Consider the following 18428-nt stretch of genomic DNA (forward strand, 5'->3'; position numbering starts at 1 on the left):
TCCTCTGTGATCCAATCGAATGTCTCCTAACATGCACTGCTCTGCTCCTAAAACGTAGTGTTGCAGGACATATTAGCATCAGACAACACAGGCATGCAAAGGCAGTGTTCAATTTTCTCTCTGCTAAATTAGTCTTTTAATCAGTAACACCTAAAGGATCCATTACACCCCCCCCCCCCCCACACACACACACACACACACACACACACACTTCCCAAAAAGACAGAGATAACAGGAACCATGGAGGAAGGTGAAGCATCACTATCTCTTGGTTGAGATAAACAAGTGCCATTCCAGGGCCTCAGAATAGAAGTGGGCATCTATTGTTTTCTGTTTTGTTACCGTTTCCTGATTGCATTATTTTTAAAATTTGACAATGAGCATAACTTCGTCTTGGTGTTGGAGGAAGTCAAGTCGACCATGTCTTAGACCTTTTCACCATGCTTTGTGAAAATAGGCTCATTGGAGTTCAACTTTTTGATCACCATCGGAATCATCTTAATAGCCTCAGAGAAATTTGTCTCCAGTTTAAGCTCACCAGTCTTACAGTAACAAGCAGCTGGTCCCAAAAAAAATCTCTGACTACATAAGTGATCAGGAGTGTGACACAGTTTTGAGTTATCGACAGCAGACACATTGTTTGGACAAAAATGTCAAGTTTGATATTTCAACAAAAATAACCTACTTACGGAACGAATTTCGCTTCCCAGCAGCACAAATGTTTAAATTATGTTAGTCATATGTAGACTTGTAGGCAGTGCGTTTGTAGCCAACTGATAGATATGTGATCCGAACATCTGCGAATAATCCAAATATCATCCTTCGTCAGCCCTGGGCTCGCTGGCTTAAACAAGTCTATTCCTATTTTTAATTTAAATGAAAATATCCATCCATTTTCTTGAGGTACTTATCTTCACAAGGGTTGTAGGCTTGCTGGTGCATATCCTAGCTGACTTTGGGCAGTAGGGGGGGGACACACTGAACGGCTTTCCAGCCAATTGCAGGGCACACGGGGATAAACAATCATTCACACACTCAATCGCACCTAAGGGCAATGAAGAATGTCCAATTGACCTGCCCCGCATGTTTTTGGAATGTGGGAGAAAGCCGGTGTGCCCGGGGTTGAACCCACGCAGTAAACTCCACAAAGGAAGGCTGGAGCGAGGTGGATTCGGACTCGGGTCCCTGAAGAGTGAGGCGGAATTGCTAACCACTGCACAACCGAGCCGCCATGAAATTAAAACATAATGAAATCAAAGAAATGAAAACCCTAATAACACATCAGTCTGCAATATGGGAGGTTCACTACTACCACAAGTTTTTATGATATTTAGTAAGTGGCATCAAATGCAAATCAAATTTGAGTTAGGAAATCTGAAATCTAAAGGTGAAAAGATGACTGTGATTGTCATTCCAAAGCCAGTCTTCCTTACCGCATACCCCAAAATAAAAAATGCTCCACACATTTCGCACCTCTCCCTTCAGCGCTTGTGGATTCACACGCAATTTCTTCAGAAATTGCACATTTTCTAATATACTTATAGCTTTGGTGGATTTTGGTTCTACAGTGTTTTTTTTTTTTTTTTTAATGATTATTTTTGTTGTTATGCACACTAATAATCACATAGGCTGATATAAAATTCATTTGGGGTTTGTTTCAACATTTGGTAGAACTTTGATCTACAGTAGAGCTGTAAAAGTGAATTGATTAATTGACAACCATTTTAATCGAAGAATTGTTTTGAGCTATTCTTTACCCTAAAATTCTGTGATTTTTGGGACTGCAAACATTGCTGTTGGGACCCATAGCTTTTTAGTGTTGCGTGTCCTGGGGAACCCAACAGTTTTCAGAGCAAAAATGAGCATTGGCTGGAGTCTGATGAGGTATCCTAACATATCATGTGACATTATGGTGTTTGACGCAATTTTAGAACCCTATGTTTCTTTAATAGTGTTTTGACATTCAAATTGTACAGCCTCAATACCCTCCACTAGGCCCAATAAATTTATTTATATTTATTTATAGAGTATTCATTGAATGTATTGATGAGAGTTGTTACACCAATTTTATTTCTTTAGTAGGTCAATCTAATGTTCCCCTTGTTACGTTACTGTATCATTTTGTTTGGTACCTGTAGTGTAATTGGGCCAAGAGTTCTGGTCAGCCACCTCGCTAAAGCACAACTTTTAAATATTAAAACAAACAAACACACCATTTGCATTTGTAGCTTTAAGTGATTCGCTGTACTTAGAAAAGTCCAAAGAATAGAATTTTTGATAGAACTCCAGAACAATTGAATCTATTGCATTGATGCACAAAGCCAGCAAATTTCCAGGGTGTAAAAGTACCTTTGTTTCATAAAAAATCTTTTTTTGCCAGATGATGCTCAAACTCATAGAACTCAACTCATCAAAGTTGAGTGTCTTTGCTGCCAGAGTGAGCAGATGAAATTATCGCTCTTGTCAGATTGTAGCCTGTCTGTGTGATGTTGATATGAGCTCACACTGTGAGTCACACGATTTGGCCATATGAAATGTTGTTTTTTCTTTTTACACAAAGCAAATCATTGATAGGGTCCCTGCTATACACATGCTGTATAATAGTGTCATTACCAATCTTATTGTTATGCTAGATTCATTTGCAATGGTTGATGAGTTAAAATTCTTTTACATTTGTACATGTATCAAAACATAGAAATGATCAGCTTTATTTTGCTCCATCATGACTGGACTTGACTGTATGCAGACCCCCAAGTGATACAGTGCCTCCAATTGCAAGTATTTGTCAAAAGTATGGACACGTCTTTTCACTCAATGTGTTTTCTTTATTTTCATGACTATTTACATTGTGGATTGTCACTGAAGCCATTACTAATGGGACGTTTGGCTCTATAAAGGGAACCGTTTATTAATGAACCGTTTGCTCAGAGAGCTTTTGAAAGGACAGGCCTTTTTATATGTTTATTTTAAAACATCAATTTACTCTTACAATAAACACTGAGATTAATGATAGATTACAATCAATGTCAAATTGTAAGGGTTTAAGTAATGAGACATTTAATATTTCTAGCTCTAAAATATTGTAAGTAGTTGTCACGTTTAAGCAAGTTGGGAATTGTGACAAATATGACTTCATTTGGACATTTGGAAATGTCAAAAAATAAGAATTCAATAGCTTCTTATACTTTTTAGAACAGGTGTAAATATAAATATACAGAAAACTTTACACACACCGTCTAGAATACACTGCATCTGAAAGGTTTTGACAAAAGCTATCACGGTTGTCAAATCTCGTCTGGAGCCACTCACAGCGAGAGGTCTTCGGCAGCTCCTCCATTCATTTCTGCCCACTCCTTTCTTCTCTCTCCACCCAGTCCCTATGTGACGTTTTTAATTTAATTTTTTTTTGCGCTTCAAAAAAAACAAAACAAAACAAAAAAACAATTGTATGGCACTAATATAGCACTAACCCTAACATGATGCACTCTTCAGAAGTGTGTGGCGGTGGTGGGGGTCGTTCACGTACATCACATCACGATCAAAACTGACGGAATTCGCGTTGAGGTATGTAGTCAACGAAAAAGTGAAATCAATGAAAACATATTTTATGTTCTAGTCTCTTCAAAATAGCCACTCTGATTATTACTCTGCACACTTGGCACTCTCCCAATGAGCGTCAAAGGTTAGTCACCTGAAATACTTTTCACTTCACCGGTGTACCTTATTGGCTGTAATTTGTGAAATTTCAGAAGTCAGATTAGTACAGAGTCCAAAGTCTCGATATTCTCTAGTCTCGATAATGTCTTGGTCTCACTTGGTGGGGTCGAGACTACAATACTAGCATGGAGTACATCTGGGATTTGTTTGTCTGTCCTAACACATAAAGATTTACTGAACTTGAAGATGAATTGTCAGGTCAAATGACACACACACACACATGCACACGCACACGCATACAGGAAGAATGCCAGCATTGTGAAATTTGAGACCCCACTGCTCACTCTGCGGAATCACAAAGTGAAAAGAAAAGCTCGGTGTGTCGAACTCTTGGTCATGAAAAACAAAAATATAGAAACACGTAATATAAACCCAGTGCCTCCTGCATGTCACTTAAAAGGAAAGTGGAGCATGCAGGATTACACCAACAACCTGACATGGCTTCTCTTCGGTTCACAATATTACATATCAGTATGGCGTTGTCATACAACATCAATTCGTGCATTCATTTTGCGACCATCCATTTCCAGTGTAAGTACATGACTTGAAAGCAGGCGGAGGCGGCATATAAGTGAGGAGCGAGAGGGGAGCCGAAGAAAAAACAGCTGAGGGAAAGAAGAGGTGGCGGCGGTGGTTGCGGTTTGTTGGTGGGGGGCGTTCAGGAAAAGAGAAAATGAGGGGAGTGGGAACCTTATTCCGGAATAGCCAGTGAGGAGTACTTGCAGACTCCACCCTCCATCCTCAACCCTCCCCTTACTCTGTCTTTCCCCCCTCTCTCTCTCTGCTTCTCTTAGCTGAAGCAGTCTGTCATTTGACCAAGCAATCCACAGTGGCGAGCGCACCACATAAAGAAAAGATAAAGCGAGACGACAGGATAATATGCTGAGTGGAATCTGTTCACGGCTGGTCGTTATCACTCATTTATTGGATTTCTCTGTGGCTTCTCTTGTGGACCGTGGAAGTGAACTGTCTGCGGTCAACTAAGGAAACTGACCCGCTTTTGGTTTTTGGTGGGATTTGAACTTTGAGGGGGTTGGGGGTTACCCTCCAGGGAGCGGGAGGGAGAGGAGTGGGAACGGCGGGCCATGCCCACCTCTGCTCATGGTCCAACAGCATGAAAGGGGGCAACCACCATCACCACCGCCACCACCGAGGCTGCTGTGGTTGCCAACACTTGTTTCGGAAAGTCCTGACCAAATGTGGCTGCTGTTACGTTCGAGTCAGAGGTCAGTGTCACACTCAAATTCCGTTACTTCAACTTCATCTCCTCCACATTTGCTTGTTTCCTCCGCTTTCCATTCTTCTTCTGATTCAAAAAGAGAAAGTCTGACTCCTCCGGTGGCGGCCGCTAAAGCAACAGGTGTGACACAAAAACGAGGCATTCCTCAGATAAACCGGGCAGAGAAGAAACAGGAAAGGAGGATGTGCATCACGCATTCTTCCGTTAAACACAAGCGGGATGAGAGTTGCAAAGTGTCTTCCTGCTGAAGAGCGCGTCAGTGCGGAATGTGTGGCACGTGGCTGGATGAAACACACAAGCGGGAAAACATTCCACTGTACCCAAAACACTGCTGCCTCCCCTCAACCATGCTGTATCTTGACATGAAGCTCAGCAGGGATGGCAGCAGTCCATTAGGCTGCAATATAGCTGAAGTCAAAGCGGCGGGAGACGTGGAGTCAGAAGTCCGAGTAAGCATTTTGCCACCAGTGAACACAAGTCATCTATTTTTGAGCGATCGCATCATAGGGGTAATACAACAACAGTGTCTGGTGGCAACACGCGTTGCGGTCTCTCAAAAGCCGATATGAAAGGCGTAAATGAGCCGCCGCCTCCTCACAGAGGCCATGCACATATAGGGGGTCTGTGGGCTAGGGGCTGCTCATAAAGAAGGCTTTAATATTATTGACTAGCGTTCTTGGATAAATACCAGAGATTCCTTGCGTTTAATCTCTTATGTAATAGATATTCTACTTTTCCATGGCCCGCGGCTCTCCACTGCACCTCTTGCATGTTATCATAGCAAATACGCTGCCACTTAGTTCATGATTTGGAAGCATGCAAGGAATCGGACCACTGGAAGACGTCAGACTGAAAAGTAGCCTCCGTAAATCAAAAAATGTTAGAGTTTACATTTGGAAGCCGACTGTAATTCACTTGTTCTTGTTCTTTTACGGTATGAGCAGGAACGTCCATATCACTGCATCACTTTTAAATGTAAGCCTCTTAGTTCATGTGAGGCTCATGTACATTGCTTATTTTTTTTAGTATGTGAAGTACATTTTGAAGTACAGTAGCTATCATTGGTTTAGCAATAGGCACTCTATGGAAATCATATCCAGTTTCTACAGTCAAGTATTATTCATGATTAGAACAGAAATGTATAATTATTGTTTCAAGACAAAAAAAGGCAGTGTTGAAGCCCATAGTTTAGCAATTTATTCAAAAGAATGTTAAAAATCTGCTCTGCTCTGCAAAGCTTAATCTGTTGAACTTGCAATATAAAGACCAAAAAAAAAAGTGTCAGCTTGTCAGCGGCATTTCTGGAAATACCATATTACAATGTTGGAAACTATTTGGCCATCTTCAGTACAGCATGTCGTGGTGCAAGTGAGCCAATGAGAGCTCCAGTACGATGCATTATCTTGCGATACATTGATTTCATGTTAAATGATAAACGGACTTGTGCTTATAGTGATTTTCTACCTCAGATACTCAAAGCGCTTTACACTGACTACTTATTCACCCACTCATGAGGCATCATCAAGAGCAACTGGGGGGGGGGTTACGATGATTTCCTCAGGTTGCTTGTTTCCCAGAATTTCTGATTTTCCTCAGAATTAAGTTGATTCACTAACTCTATGCTAACATGCAGATCTATGAGCAGCCACGTTAAAGCAGTTTTTTCAATCAGTTTTTGCAGGACATGAAGCCTGGGATAATGTGCACTGCCATTTTGGAAACATATTGCTAGATGGTATTGATTTGAACATACACATAACATTCCATGAATTGTATGAATTTGACCAATGAAGCGAAACATTCTGTCATTTCTGAAGTTGAGTTCATATGGCACCCTCTTTTTTAAATGTAATTTTTAAAACCCGATTTTAAATCTGGCACAACGGGAGATTATTTAGCTTGCCTGCCTCACAGCGCAGAGTTTGCGGGTTCACTTACGGCTTCGGTCCTCCTCTGTGGAGTTTGTATGTTCTCCCCCAGGCCTGCCTGTTGTTAACTTTCACTTGAATCCAAGTCACTACTCGGGTCAGCGTTTTTGTGTTGTGAATGTATAACAACAGTAACCAAAATGTTTCTTCCTTATATTGATGACTTCCGCCTTTTAATTGGTTCACTTTATGGGGGAGCGGTGGCATACCGTCTCAATATCATTCATTTAATTTAAAAGTAACAAAAAGCCTTTGACTCACACAAAATTATAGTGCACAGCCTGAGTCATCTTCTGCTTGAGCATAATAATTTATATTAGCGTGCCTGCTGACTAACGTGTACCATTATGTCACATAATGCAGGCTTTCATTCATATAGATGTCTTCCCATCACTTCAGTATACCATAGGGCATTGCATTCACTTGAATTCATACCATTCGTGAACCTTTACCTGTTGTAAACTACCATTGCACTCTTAATATCATGATGTACGGTCCTGTTTCAAGTAAGATCATGTTCAAGCAGAGAGGGACGGCCATGCATCAAAAGAACGAGAAAATCAATACGCTAATTCTCTGTAGTCCGCCTCTTCTTTTTCAGCAGTGTGCAGAGATGGCCCAGCACAGGATCCATAAAGCATAGCAAAACATAAAGACAAAAAAGTACTCTAGTTTCTTTTTTAAGCTGACATTGGCAGAATGGGGGGAAATATGATATGGATACAGGATCAACCCGCCCATGCAGTGCATTGAGGGATAATTAATTAACACGATGTGGGGTGGAAAAATTCGGTGGAGAAGTTAGTATTAAGCAAGAGAAAAACAAAAAAAAAAAAAAAAAAAAAAAAAAAACAATCTTACAATTGCGCTTTGGCACATTGAGAACACCATCCTGGCTCCGGAAACAAGTTGGTCATAATTTAAATAGAATGCTTTAGATGTATGAAAGCCATGAGGTCAGCACAGTACAGCAGAGATCTGACTACATAGACACAAAATAGGGAAAAACACAAAACAAAACCAATATCCAGATTGTTCAGTATTCACTTGCCCAGAGAATTGATCATGGTAATGGTCGATGTCACAATTCTTCAATATTGGCCAACCGATAAATATCTTGGCCAAGCAAATTTAAATCACGTTTGTAACAAAGCTTTATCACTGCTTGTGATACTGGAAAGATGTGGTGATGCTCTAAAGGTTATCAAAGATTCCTTTTTGTTATGTCTGGAGGATGTGACTATGTTTTGATTTTGGCCGTGTATGTTGTCAGTTGCGATGGTCCCTTTTTTTGCAGTATTTTGTCATTGTTAGTTTGTCATGTGGGATTCTACTTGGCCTGTTGCAGGGGTGGCCAAGTCCGATCTTTGTGGGCCTGCCTGTTGCCCCCCTCCACACACACACACACAAAACACACGCACACAACACACCCAATTTAAACCAAGGTCGTTATCAGGCTGTCTTCCATACTCTGCTGTGCCAGTTCTGCTCTCTGCTGTTCCTTTGTATCTTCATGTTCCACATCCATCCCTGCTGTTAAGCGCTGCTGCATCCAGTCCTACTCCCAATGGTGACTTAGAATTTTTATTTTCTCAAATTTTATTTTGATTTTTGTATGAACAGACTTATTATTTTTTCATTTCTGTGTCCTGTTGGGTTCTGTGTCCAAATTGTTTTCCTTAAATAGTGCCCATCCATCCGTCTGTCCATCCATCCATCCATCCATCCATCCATCCATCCATCCATCCATCCATCCATCCATCCATTATCCAAACCGCTTAGCCTTATGAAGTTCATGGCCATGCGGGAGCCTATCACAGTCGTGCACACCCCGAACCAGTTGCCAGCCAGTCGTAGGGCACACAAAGATGATAATAATTTTTTGGCCCCTTTATTCACTGTTGGGACTGTCTCCAGCACCCCAAGCCCCTTGAGGATGAGCAGTCAAGATGATGGCTGGATGGATGTTTTGTGGCCGGCCGGCATTGAAGGACATCATGAAGGGGGCGAGGCAGCCACACGGTGACAAACAAGACGTTTTACTTCATGGTTAGAAATTTCTGTTCCACAAAATATAATCAATTAGAAATATTCAATATTCATATTCAATTCGAAAGTCAGCCTCCAATGAGCCAAATGTAATTAACATGCATATACCAGTATTTCACTTTGGAATGTTTAAAATATGATATTGGCTGTAGTCATACACATGATTCTCTGATCAATTCACCCCGATCTTGAATCTAATGTTCCCCCTTGGTAAGGAAGTCAGCATTTCCATCTTAGTCCCACATTTAACACAACTAGCATTAATCCTCATTTGCTTGTCTACATTGTCTTACTTTTGCTTTGTGTTTCATCAAATGGAAGGCACAGCTTGTGTGTTGACTGAGGCATGTAATAGGTTATCACGAGGATACCCCTGAGCACTACACACACACACGCACGCACACACACACACACACAAACACACACACACACACGCACACACACACACACGCACACACGCATACCACTGCTTGTGTGTGTTTTACAAATAATGCCAACAGTACACTTTAAAACTTTACACTTTAAGATTGCAGTATTCGCTGTCGATTTGAGAGCCAAACCTGAAAATCTGTTAGCATGTGATCCTACATGGAAACTCAACGTGCCTTGCAGCGCTAAACCTTCAATAGAACTAATGCTAATGTAAAAACAAACAAACAAAACAAACATTGATATTCAAAGTGATTATTCCCATCAAAGGTTCGTCTCATAATCATAGGTATAGAAAACACAGAAACTATTGGAGAATTATTCCTCTAATGGCTTGGTTGTCGCCACGAAATCATTAGAGGTTTTGCCCACAACTCATTTACTATTTATGTAAAGCCTTTTTTCTGAGTGTCATGCCCCATTTTTTGTCGTTTTCTGGCACTTCAAAAGAAAATAAAGGCACTCTGTCAACGTCCTTGAGAAGACTTTCTCCGAGTCCAAGCCTTAATACACTTGGCTATTTTTTAATGACAAATCGATAGTGCTTTGACAGAAAACAGCTCTGTTGGCGAAAGTGGGGGAAAATTGTCACGACAAAAGCAGCGTCCCTTTTTACGTCTCAGCGCGAGAACCTGTTTTTCCCATCAGCTTATAAGGCAGACTTTAGACATTATGGAAAAAGCAACCAAAATAGATGAATTGGAGGTATGCTGCTGCACTGCTGCGGCCTGACCTCATGTTCGGAGATATTTTTAATCTTTGCCCCTGAGCCCACCCTGCACCTCGTCATTTCCCATCCAGCCTCTCTGCTGTGTTTGTGTCCGGTCTCAACATTTTTTTTCATTGATTCATGCATGCAGACAGAGGGAAAGGACAATGTGACCTGTGGTAAACCCGTGTTGCGTCCATAAAATTTGGGCTGAGTGTCACACAGTTTTTAGTTTGAAAATTGAACAGCAAGTGGAGCATTAGGATCCTTGAATTGACCTTCCTGTTTGGTCCTCTCTTACTCCTCATCTTTCCGAGCGTTCGCCATATAGCCAGTCAGCCGGTTATTAATCATGTGCTCCCCCTTTTTGTGTTCACTGTCTTCCACTTTTTTGCTTAGCATTTGCTTTTGCTCCATTTGCACAGCTCCCGTGCACCTCTCCTGGAACCTCCTTTTCTTGTTCTCATGGCTCTATTTGTAAATGCGAAAAGGAGGCGAATGAGGGAACAAATTATGAAACACGAGAGTGCATTCCATACCTTGTTTAGAAAGAATTCTCCCACAGCACAAGAGTGCAAGAGCAGCCACTTGTTTTTTTTTTTTTTTTACCCCTGCTTAGACTTACTGGATGTGCACACCTTTTTTACTTCACTTTATCCTTTTCAACTAAAGCTTATTATTTAACACTTTATTTTTTTTCTCTGCACAGTGTTGTAATATGACTTCTGACAGACTGAAACTTTCAGCAGCAAGCTGCAAAATCCCCACATAAATTCTCTGCTAGAAAAGTAACTTTTTTCCATTGTGTTGTCATTAAAGCGTTTGTTGCTATGTCGTGGCTTGCTCTGATTCATTTGGCAACACTAAAATACAGTTGCTTTAACCTTCATTTGTCGTTCATAAAATCAGGCTCGTGCTGAGCCAGTGTGGTGCGAAATTTTATTTGTTCCTGTGCCCCACTTATGATTTGGAGGCACTTAATAGAAAAGTAAAAACTGTAACATTGCCTTTGATGGGATATCACACAATTTTAAATATAAAATGGAACATTTTCTTTCAAGTCTTGACTGTCTCATTACCAATAAATTTGGTCTTTCGCCCACAGAGAGTGAGCAATATAGCAATCAACCAGAGTAGAAATATTTCGTATTATTAATTGTAGTATATTCATATTTAATGGGAATTGCTTCAAAATGTAATCTTTGTGGCTGCTTTATCTTCACTGGTAGTTAGTGTAAATTTGATTTTCCACTTCAACAACATGATCTAATTTTATCAAATAATATTTTTTTTCATAGTGTAACACTTTATCAAAAACATTTACTGGCAAAGAAATTAGAAGTTCTGTATTAAGACACTGCAAAAAAAAAAAAACATGTTATTGTTATTGTAAATATGTGTAAGTACAGTAACACAAACATAAACACATTTTGAACTTGTGAACAGCCTTAGTTTTACACTTGGTTTACTTTTCTCCACAGCAAATGTCACTGTTGTGGTTGTTTTAACTTTTTTATTTCAATGACATTGTTAAAGAAATCTTCATCCATCCGTCCGTCCGCCCGCCCGTCCGTCTGCCCGCCCGTCCGTCCCTCGATCCATCCATCCATCCATCCATCCATCCATCCATCCATCCATCCATCCCTCCCTCCCCTGAACTGGTTGCCAGCCAATCGTAGGGCACACAGATGAACAAAACCTCACAAACAGGGGGAATTTGGAGTCCCCTTTGCACCGACCCTGCATGTTTTTGATTGTGGGACAAAGCCAAATCTGTGAACATCTGTTGTTGTAACCATTGGGATAGACGTTCCGTCAGTTATTGTCCGACACCCACCTTTTGCTGACGGAAATACAAGCCTCCATTGATCATAAACTGGAATTGCTTTGCACCGCCACTATGAAGAGAAATAGTATGTGCAGTTTAGTGAATTAACAGACTTTATTCAATTCACCACTTGTCTTTCACTGTATCAACACATCCAGCATTATTGGGGAGTCATTGTGCTGCCTTTCCTAGTCATAGTTTCATGAACTAAAAGCATACTGCCTCGATCTTGCTCAGTGGGATTCTCGTACAGACCTAAAGCAAACAGTGTGGTTACAATTAAGTGTTGAGATTTTATTGCATGCTATCTTGCTTTTGAAATGATTTACAAAAAGAAATTGCTGCTGATAGTTAAGCAAAGCATTCTTGATGCTTTTCTGCAGCCAAAGAGGTGATGTCATTCCAGTAACTAATGGGCGCATCGAAAAGTGATTAGATCACTCTGATCGGCTCTTTGCTAGGAAATTCAAGATTTTAAGTTTTTAGATTCTCTAATAAAAGGCATTATTTAGTATATTCAAGCTCAGCAAAACCTTGCTTTTTACTTGTAGTGTATGTGACAGATGACATTTAAACTAATGGGACCCATTTTAATAGAGCTGTCACCTATTATGGTTGTTCAATCATTTAAATTGGAGGCTGGATGAACGGGACAGTACTTTGACAATTGATTGAACAGCAAAAATAATAAAAAATAACATAAGACGTCATCTCTGCATTCAATAGATAGTATTTATATGGAAAGTCACGTTTCACCTGATTTTTGGTGCCACCTAGGTTCATTTACCCGTAATATCCGCTTACATTGCCCAATGGGTAAGCGCGTGAGCTTTTTTGTTGTTTCAAACGATGTTTTCTTCCGATGGACACTCGGCAGGGGAGCACTTGGCTGCACTCTAAACACGTTTAATTGCTCAACATCTCTTCTTATGTGTTCGTAATTGTGGCACAAATCCAACACCATATTATAAATCTTTAAAAAACAGACTCAAATTCATTAACATAGAGTCAGTGTGAAACATACACCCGGAGAACATTCTGAGAGCAGTATTCATTCCTTATACTAGACTTATAATAGAGGTAGACTTATAACAGCGTTTTTGTAAAGTTCCCCCAAAATGAAGTAGGGGGGTGGGTTAAGCGACGTTGGCTTTTACTCTGAGAAATAAAAGTAAAAAAAAAAAAAAAAAAAGAAAAAAAAAAGAAAAAACTAAACCCTTACCAGGGGTGCATTGTTGCCATACAATTTGTACCCTATACCGTCGGAAAATCTTTTTCTTATAAAAACCCAGTTATAGCATCTTTGTCAGTCTTCATTGGCCGATTTTTCTCCTTCTCAAAATGATAAAATACATAATTTTGCACAACATCTGCAAAAACCTAAACCAGTACACTGTACTGATTTTGGTTCAGTACTCGGAAATCGAAAGAGAGAATATCAGGTTTTACCCAGGTCTTGTTAGATACATTTCACAGGCTCTACATGCCACATTTTCATTCAAAATGCAGGTCATATTCAGTGTGGCCTGTGAATGGATTCTCCCACTGAAGGATTTTGTGTATTCGTGAGAAATCCTCCTAATGGCCAGAGGCAGAAGCGCTCTGCTTCCAGTGCCAGATTTAAAGTGAAGCAGTCAATGGCTGACAGGTGCGGAGGATTTAGAATTTGAAATGAAGTCATCTTATGTGCCTACAGTATTGTTTTACAAATAACAACAACCACAGATGTTTCAGCAAAAATATTGACAGAAAATGTATACTATGACACCAAAACGTCATGTGTGTTTATTTGTGCTCTCAAATGTAGGTTGTTTTCTCATCTTACTTACTGTTGAATAACCTTTTGTGTGGCCATCCCTCACTTTCTCTTTTTGGGTTTTGTTGCTATGGGGATGAGCGGGAAGTGAAGTGGCGAGCCATGGAAAGGAATGACAATATTTGTCTGGAAAGCCCATCATGTCTGACTGAGAACCGCACTCGCAGCGCGGGTTCTACGCTGCAGGGGCACATGTGTGGGTTGGTGTTCCACGTGTACGTCTGCATTGGTGGCCCTCTCATGCTTAGCTCAGTTGTACTGCACACGACATCCACATTTGTGCTGAATACTGACACGGCTATGAGTGCTTCCATTTCATCTTTGCGTCACTTGAACCTTTAGTCCCCAAAGTCGACAAGTAGCTCCATATTTTCAAAGGCCATCAACAAATGAAAGATTTTTTTTTTTTTTCTATTATGGACGACAACCACGCCAAAAGGATCCCCGTTCACACAGATGTGCAAACATGACTCATACAATGCTTTGTTCTGTCATCACATATCATTATTTTCCTTTTAAGTATAAGCATACTCAAAAGATAACTTAAAAGTTATTCATGCTGCAATCTTCTTTATGGGTCATGTTAAGGCTCTGTACTTGACTGTATTATTATTATTATTATTATTATTATTATTATATTTTTTTTAATTAAAATACTTTACACCGAAATATTGTGTTGAGTTTTCTCAATTATGTTTATTCAGGTAGGTGCACATCTGAAACTGGATCCCAAAAACGTTTTTACGTAGATAGTCTACAAGGGTGTTTTAAGTGTATGTGTAATTCAGTACTTTGATCATAAACTTTTACTGGAGTGGTGATAAATGGCTCGTAGTTTCTGTTTTAAAGAATTGTTCACTATCTTCCAGAGTTCACTGCTACCATATAGCACTCAGATTTTTTGCTTTCAAGTTAAAGCAAAACAAACAAAAACCGTTCCAAACAGCGGCTTGTAGTTTGTAAAAACCTATCAGGTCCTTCGTGTCCCAAGACATCACTGCAAATCGCGATTACAGTAAATAAGGTGGACGTAATACTAATAATATTATTAACTCTTAACCCAAACCCTAACCATGTGTGTTATTGACTCCTAGTGGAGATCTGCGAACACCAGGGGCCAATGGCGTACTGGAGTCGAGACCAGTAGTTCTCAATCCTTTTTTCAGTGACGTACCCCCTGTGAATTATGTTTTCAGCCAAGTACCCCTTAACCAGGGCAAAGCGTTTTTGAGTTTGAAAATAAAAGACTTAAAACATACTTTCAGTGCCGAATTTTTTAAACTTTAGACCCTTTCAAACTTTTTTTGATTTAAAAAAAATCATGAACTTAATTATTAATACGTTTTTCTACAAAACCAAACAATTATAAATAAATATTTATCCACAGAAAAATATTCAACTTAAAGTGTTTTCTTTTGCTATCATAATAGGGATGTGTTCACAAAAATAAATCATTAACTTGACAGGTAACGAGAGGAGGCAGTGACAAGCTGGGTCAAACCTTTCTAGTATGGGTAGAATCTTGTTTTTTACAATAATTAAATTGAATAACCTACTGAACATAAAATTTGTATTGTGAACTATATTTTTCTGAAACTTAATTAATGAATTAATGAATTCAATAATTATTTTTAAAGGACATTTGCATGTGTGTTTGTTTTATTAAAAATCTCCAGTACACGGATGTTCCTTCAAGTACCCCCTGGGGTACTATTACCCCCATTTGAGAACCACTGGGCTAGCACCACTTGACCTCAGATCTCATGCGCGTACATCATGACGACAGCATTTGCCATTTGGAATCACTATCACTTTTCATTTGCTCTATGTCCTCAACCCTTGTCGGACTTGATGGCAGCCTTGTTTGCCAACGTGTGAGTCATTCTCTTTCCCTTCTGCATGGATAATCATTAAGATGATCAACAGGGAGGATGTTAGTGTGTGTGTCTTTTTGTATGTGTGTGCATGCTACCAAGTGCTCTCCTGCCGTCCAAGTGCACAAGTGAACAACATATTTACAGCAGAGCCCCTCTGAGTTGTGTAACTCCCCCTCTTTCTTTCATGTACAAACAATAGTTATTACACCAATATGAATAAAGCTTAAACAACTGCGAAATGACGGGAACATACTGATTTTACATTAAAAAAAAAAATCAGATTTTTAGGTTACCGTTTATAGGATGCACCTACACCTTCAGCCTTCATTTTATGGGGGGAAAAAGTGTGTCGTATATTTTGGGAATATTGGTAAGTGCTTGTCAAGAGTACTCAAATTCATTGCTGATGAATTTAATGAATTGATTACGTATTTTTCCAAAGAAAGTTGGCTTTCAAAGGTGCAGGCAACATTTGGAATTGTGGCTAGAGTACACAGCCAGGGTGACATTGAAGCACAATCTTAGACCCTTGAATTGGACCTCTTTCTCTATGTTGATTGCGCAGTGGTGGAGCCAGCCATCACTTGGGACTCTTTCACAAGGACGGGTTTGAGTTGCTTCACAGAAGGAGGGACTCATGCAACACTTTCTCTTCTGAAGACCTCTTTTCTTTCTCTACGCTGATTATCTTCTTCCTCCGTTACTTAACCGAGACCGTGTGCTCCTGGAAGCATGACGGTGCGTCTACTCCAAAAGTGGGTCAGTAGGAGGACAGGCAATCTCTGTTCCCTTGTCTGTCTCTGTGCACTGTTGCTTATTAAACACAGACACAGTACACAGACACACATACACTAACATGCTTTTGTGATTAGGATAAGAAATGGTTTGTTTTGGTAGATTTGAAAAAGAACATGCACCTATTTTCCTTTTTACACACGGATCTGCTCAGTCCACGAAAGATTTTATCCAAGGCTAAGGCTCATCTCAAGCAATGTGTCCAAAGCTATGTCACGGGAATCAACCTGAACAGAAAAAGAAGCCAATGTAATGTAACTTCATCCACAACTATTGCAGCGAGTGCAAAAGTAAATCAGGAAAGGAGACATTTGTATGGTGTTAAGACAAGTAGAACCTCTACTCTGTAAAACATCGACACAGATTCGAAGTGAGATTAACACGTTGTGATTTTACGATACAATTTATTTCATTTTTTTTTTAAAGAAAACTTTCAACTGCAATGTTTGAGCTAAAACAACAACAAAACACTTTGGTGATACACATCCGCGTGGACATAGCCTAGCCTGCTTGGCTTTTTTCTACCTTCTCTGAATAATCATTTCTCTTTTTTAGTTTATAGTAGTTTCTTTACCTCATCCTCCATGCAGATTACATGTACAGATTCAAAGTTGCAGTAGACATGCTGTCATGATCTTCCATCAGTTCAGTCTGAGGGGAAACGTCCGCTTTATCTGCCAAGTTGCTTTCGCCTGCATATGCAGCTCTCAGCAGATTTGTGGCTGGCGGAGCAGTGCTTATGTGTCGACAACCCAGAGGGACGACCCGGCCATTGCTGCAGTGCAGATGGATACAGAGTACACAATACACAGTCGCAGGGTAAAAGTATTTTGTGGGAGGACTTCCAGCAGTGGGGTGAAGGGGTGGCCAAGATGAAGTGGAAGGAAAGAGGAAGGGTGAGAGACAGGCGAGTTAAGTCAACTGGACTGTATGTATTAATCACAGGTCTACATGAAGAAAATGTAAACACACACACTATCTGGACAAACGCTTTGGGACGCCCACTCATGACAGATACAGGAAACTTTTGGATTGTGTCAGTGGAAACTTTTATTAGTTCATCCAGTGAACATTTATTCAATAAAAATTACCAATGCCCCACACTCGAGAAAGGGTATGTTCATTGTTCTCACTCAGTCCGAATACATTTGGATGTGTCTTTGAAAATTGTGAGTCACGCAGAGCCGAACTCTTGGCACTTAATTTTTACTAAGAAATGTTGGCAATTCTGTGCTTCCAGTATGTGAAAAAAGTTTGGAATCCATTTAATCTGCATCGATTTCTAGAAACGTTACAGAAATGAGTAATGAGCAAACAAAATAAAACCAATGTAAGTCGGTGGCAGTAGTAAGAAGATCAGAGCAAACCAAATCAACAACTGCATTTCGAAAGAAGTAAGAAATAAAATTGGGCAAATTGTCCTTCGATTGGTGATGTAGACTCTGTCTTAAAAGGGCCATGCATTTTTTTGGCATATACGGGCCCTGAGTTAGGTGATAATTTACCCCATTCAGACATGTTTCTGTGGGCCAAACCCACTATTTTCTCTTGTTCTTACTGTCAAAATAGGTACAAAGTGTAATTTTGGCCAGGCCCACTGACTTTTAAAGTCCTGATAAACAGTGAAAAGAAAACATTGTGGAGCTGTAGAAGTACCAAGTTCTCTTTTCTTTGGGAATGACAGCTGTCTATCTATGGAATCTATCACAACAATAACGTCTGGGGTTTCCAGTCCATAAGAGTGATACTAATTGCCTTGTTGTCTTTTTTTCAGTCTGCACATCCTCCTTGCTGAGTGTCCATTTCCTCTGAGTGGGTGAAATGCAATATCCCAGTAGTGTTGGATAAGAACAGAATAAAGTTGGCAGGGAGAGAGAGAGAGAGAGAGAGAGAGAGAGAGAGAGAGAGAGAGAGAGAGAGAGAGAGAGAGAGAGAGAGAGAGAGAGAGAGAGAGGCAGGACAGATGGATATGCATTATGTTATTCTCTTATTCTCTTAATCTTTTATGTAATCTGAGGTGCTGCCATTGATTGGCAATGG

The 18428-nt window shown here is 40.0% G+C and overlaps 1 protein-coding gene across 3 annotated transcripts in view; it reads left to right on the top strand.

Moving 5' to 3' along the window:
* The window catches only part of arhgef25a (Rho guanine nucleotide exchange factor 25a), a 53329-nt gene that overhangs the window by 10960 nt on the left and 23941 nt on the right, over positions 1 to 18428 (top strand). The window contains exon 1 of one of the 3 annotated variants that reach the window (XM_088408691.1): positions 4518 to 4943. The exons of the other annotated variants lie outside the window; for them this stretch is intronic. Within the exon in view, the coding sequence (XP_088264817.1) occupies positions 4832 to 4943 (112 nt within the window). The 5' untranslated portion in view covers positions 4518 to 4831. Of the gene's footprint in view, positions 1 to 4517; positions 4944 to 18428 lie in introns of those variants that run through there. 3 annotated transcript variants of the gene reach the window in all.

The sequence above is a fragment of the Hippichthys cyanospilos genome, chromosome 2 (genome assembly GCF_059441005.1).
Source record: "Hippichthys cyanospilos isolate Australia breed blue-spotted pipefish chromosome 2, RoL_Hcya_1.0, whole genome shotgun sequence".
NCBI classification, from domain to species: domain Eukaryota; kingdom Metazoa; phylum Chordata; class Actinopteri; order Syngnathiformes; family Syngnathidae; genus Hippichthys; species Hippichthys cyanospilos.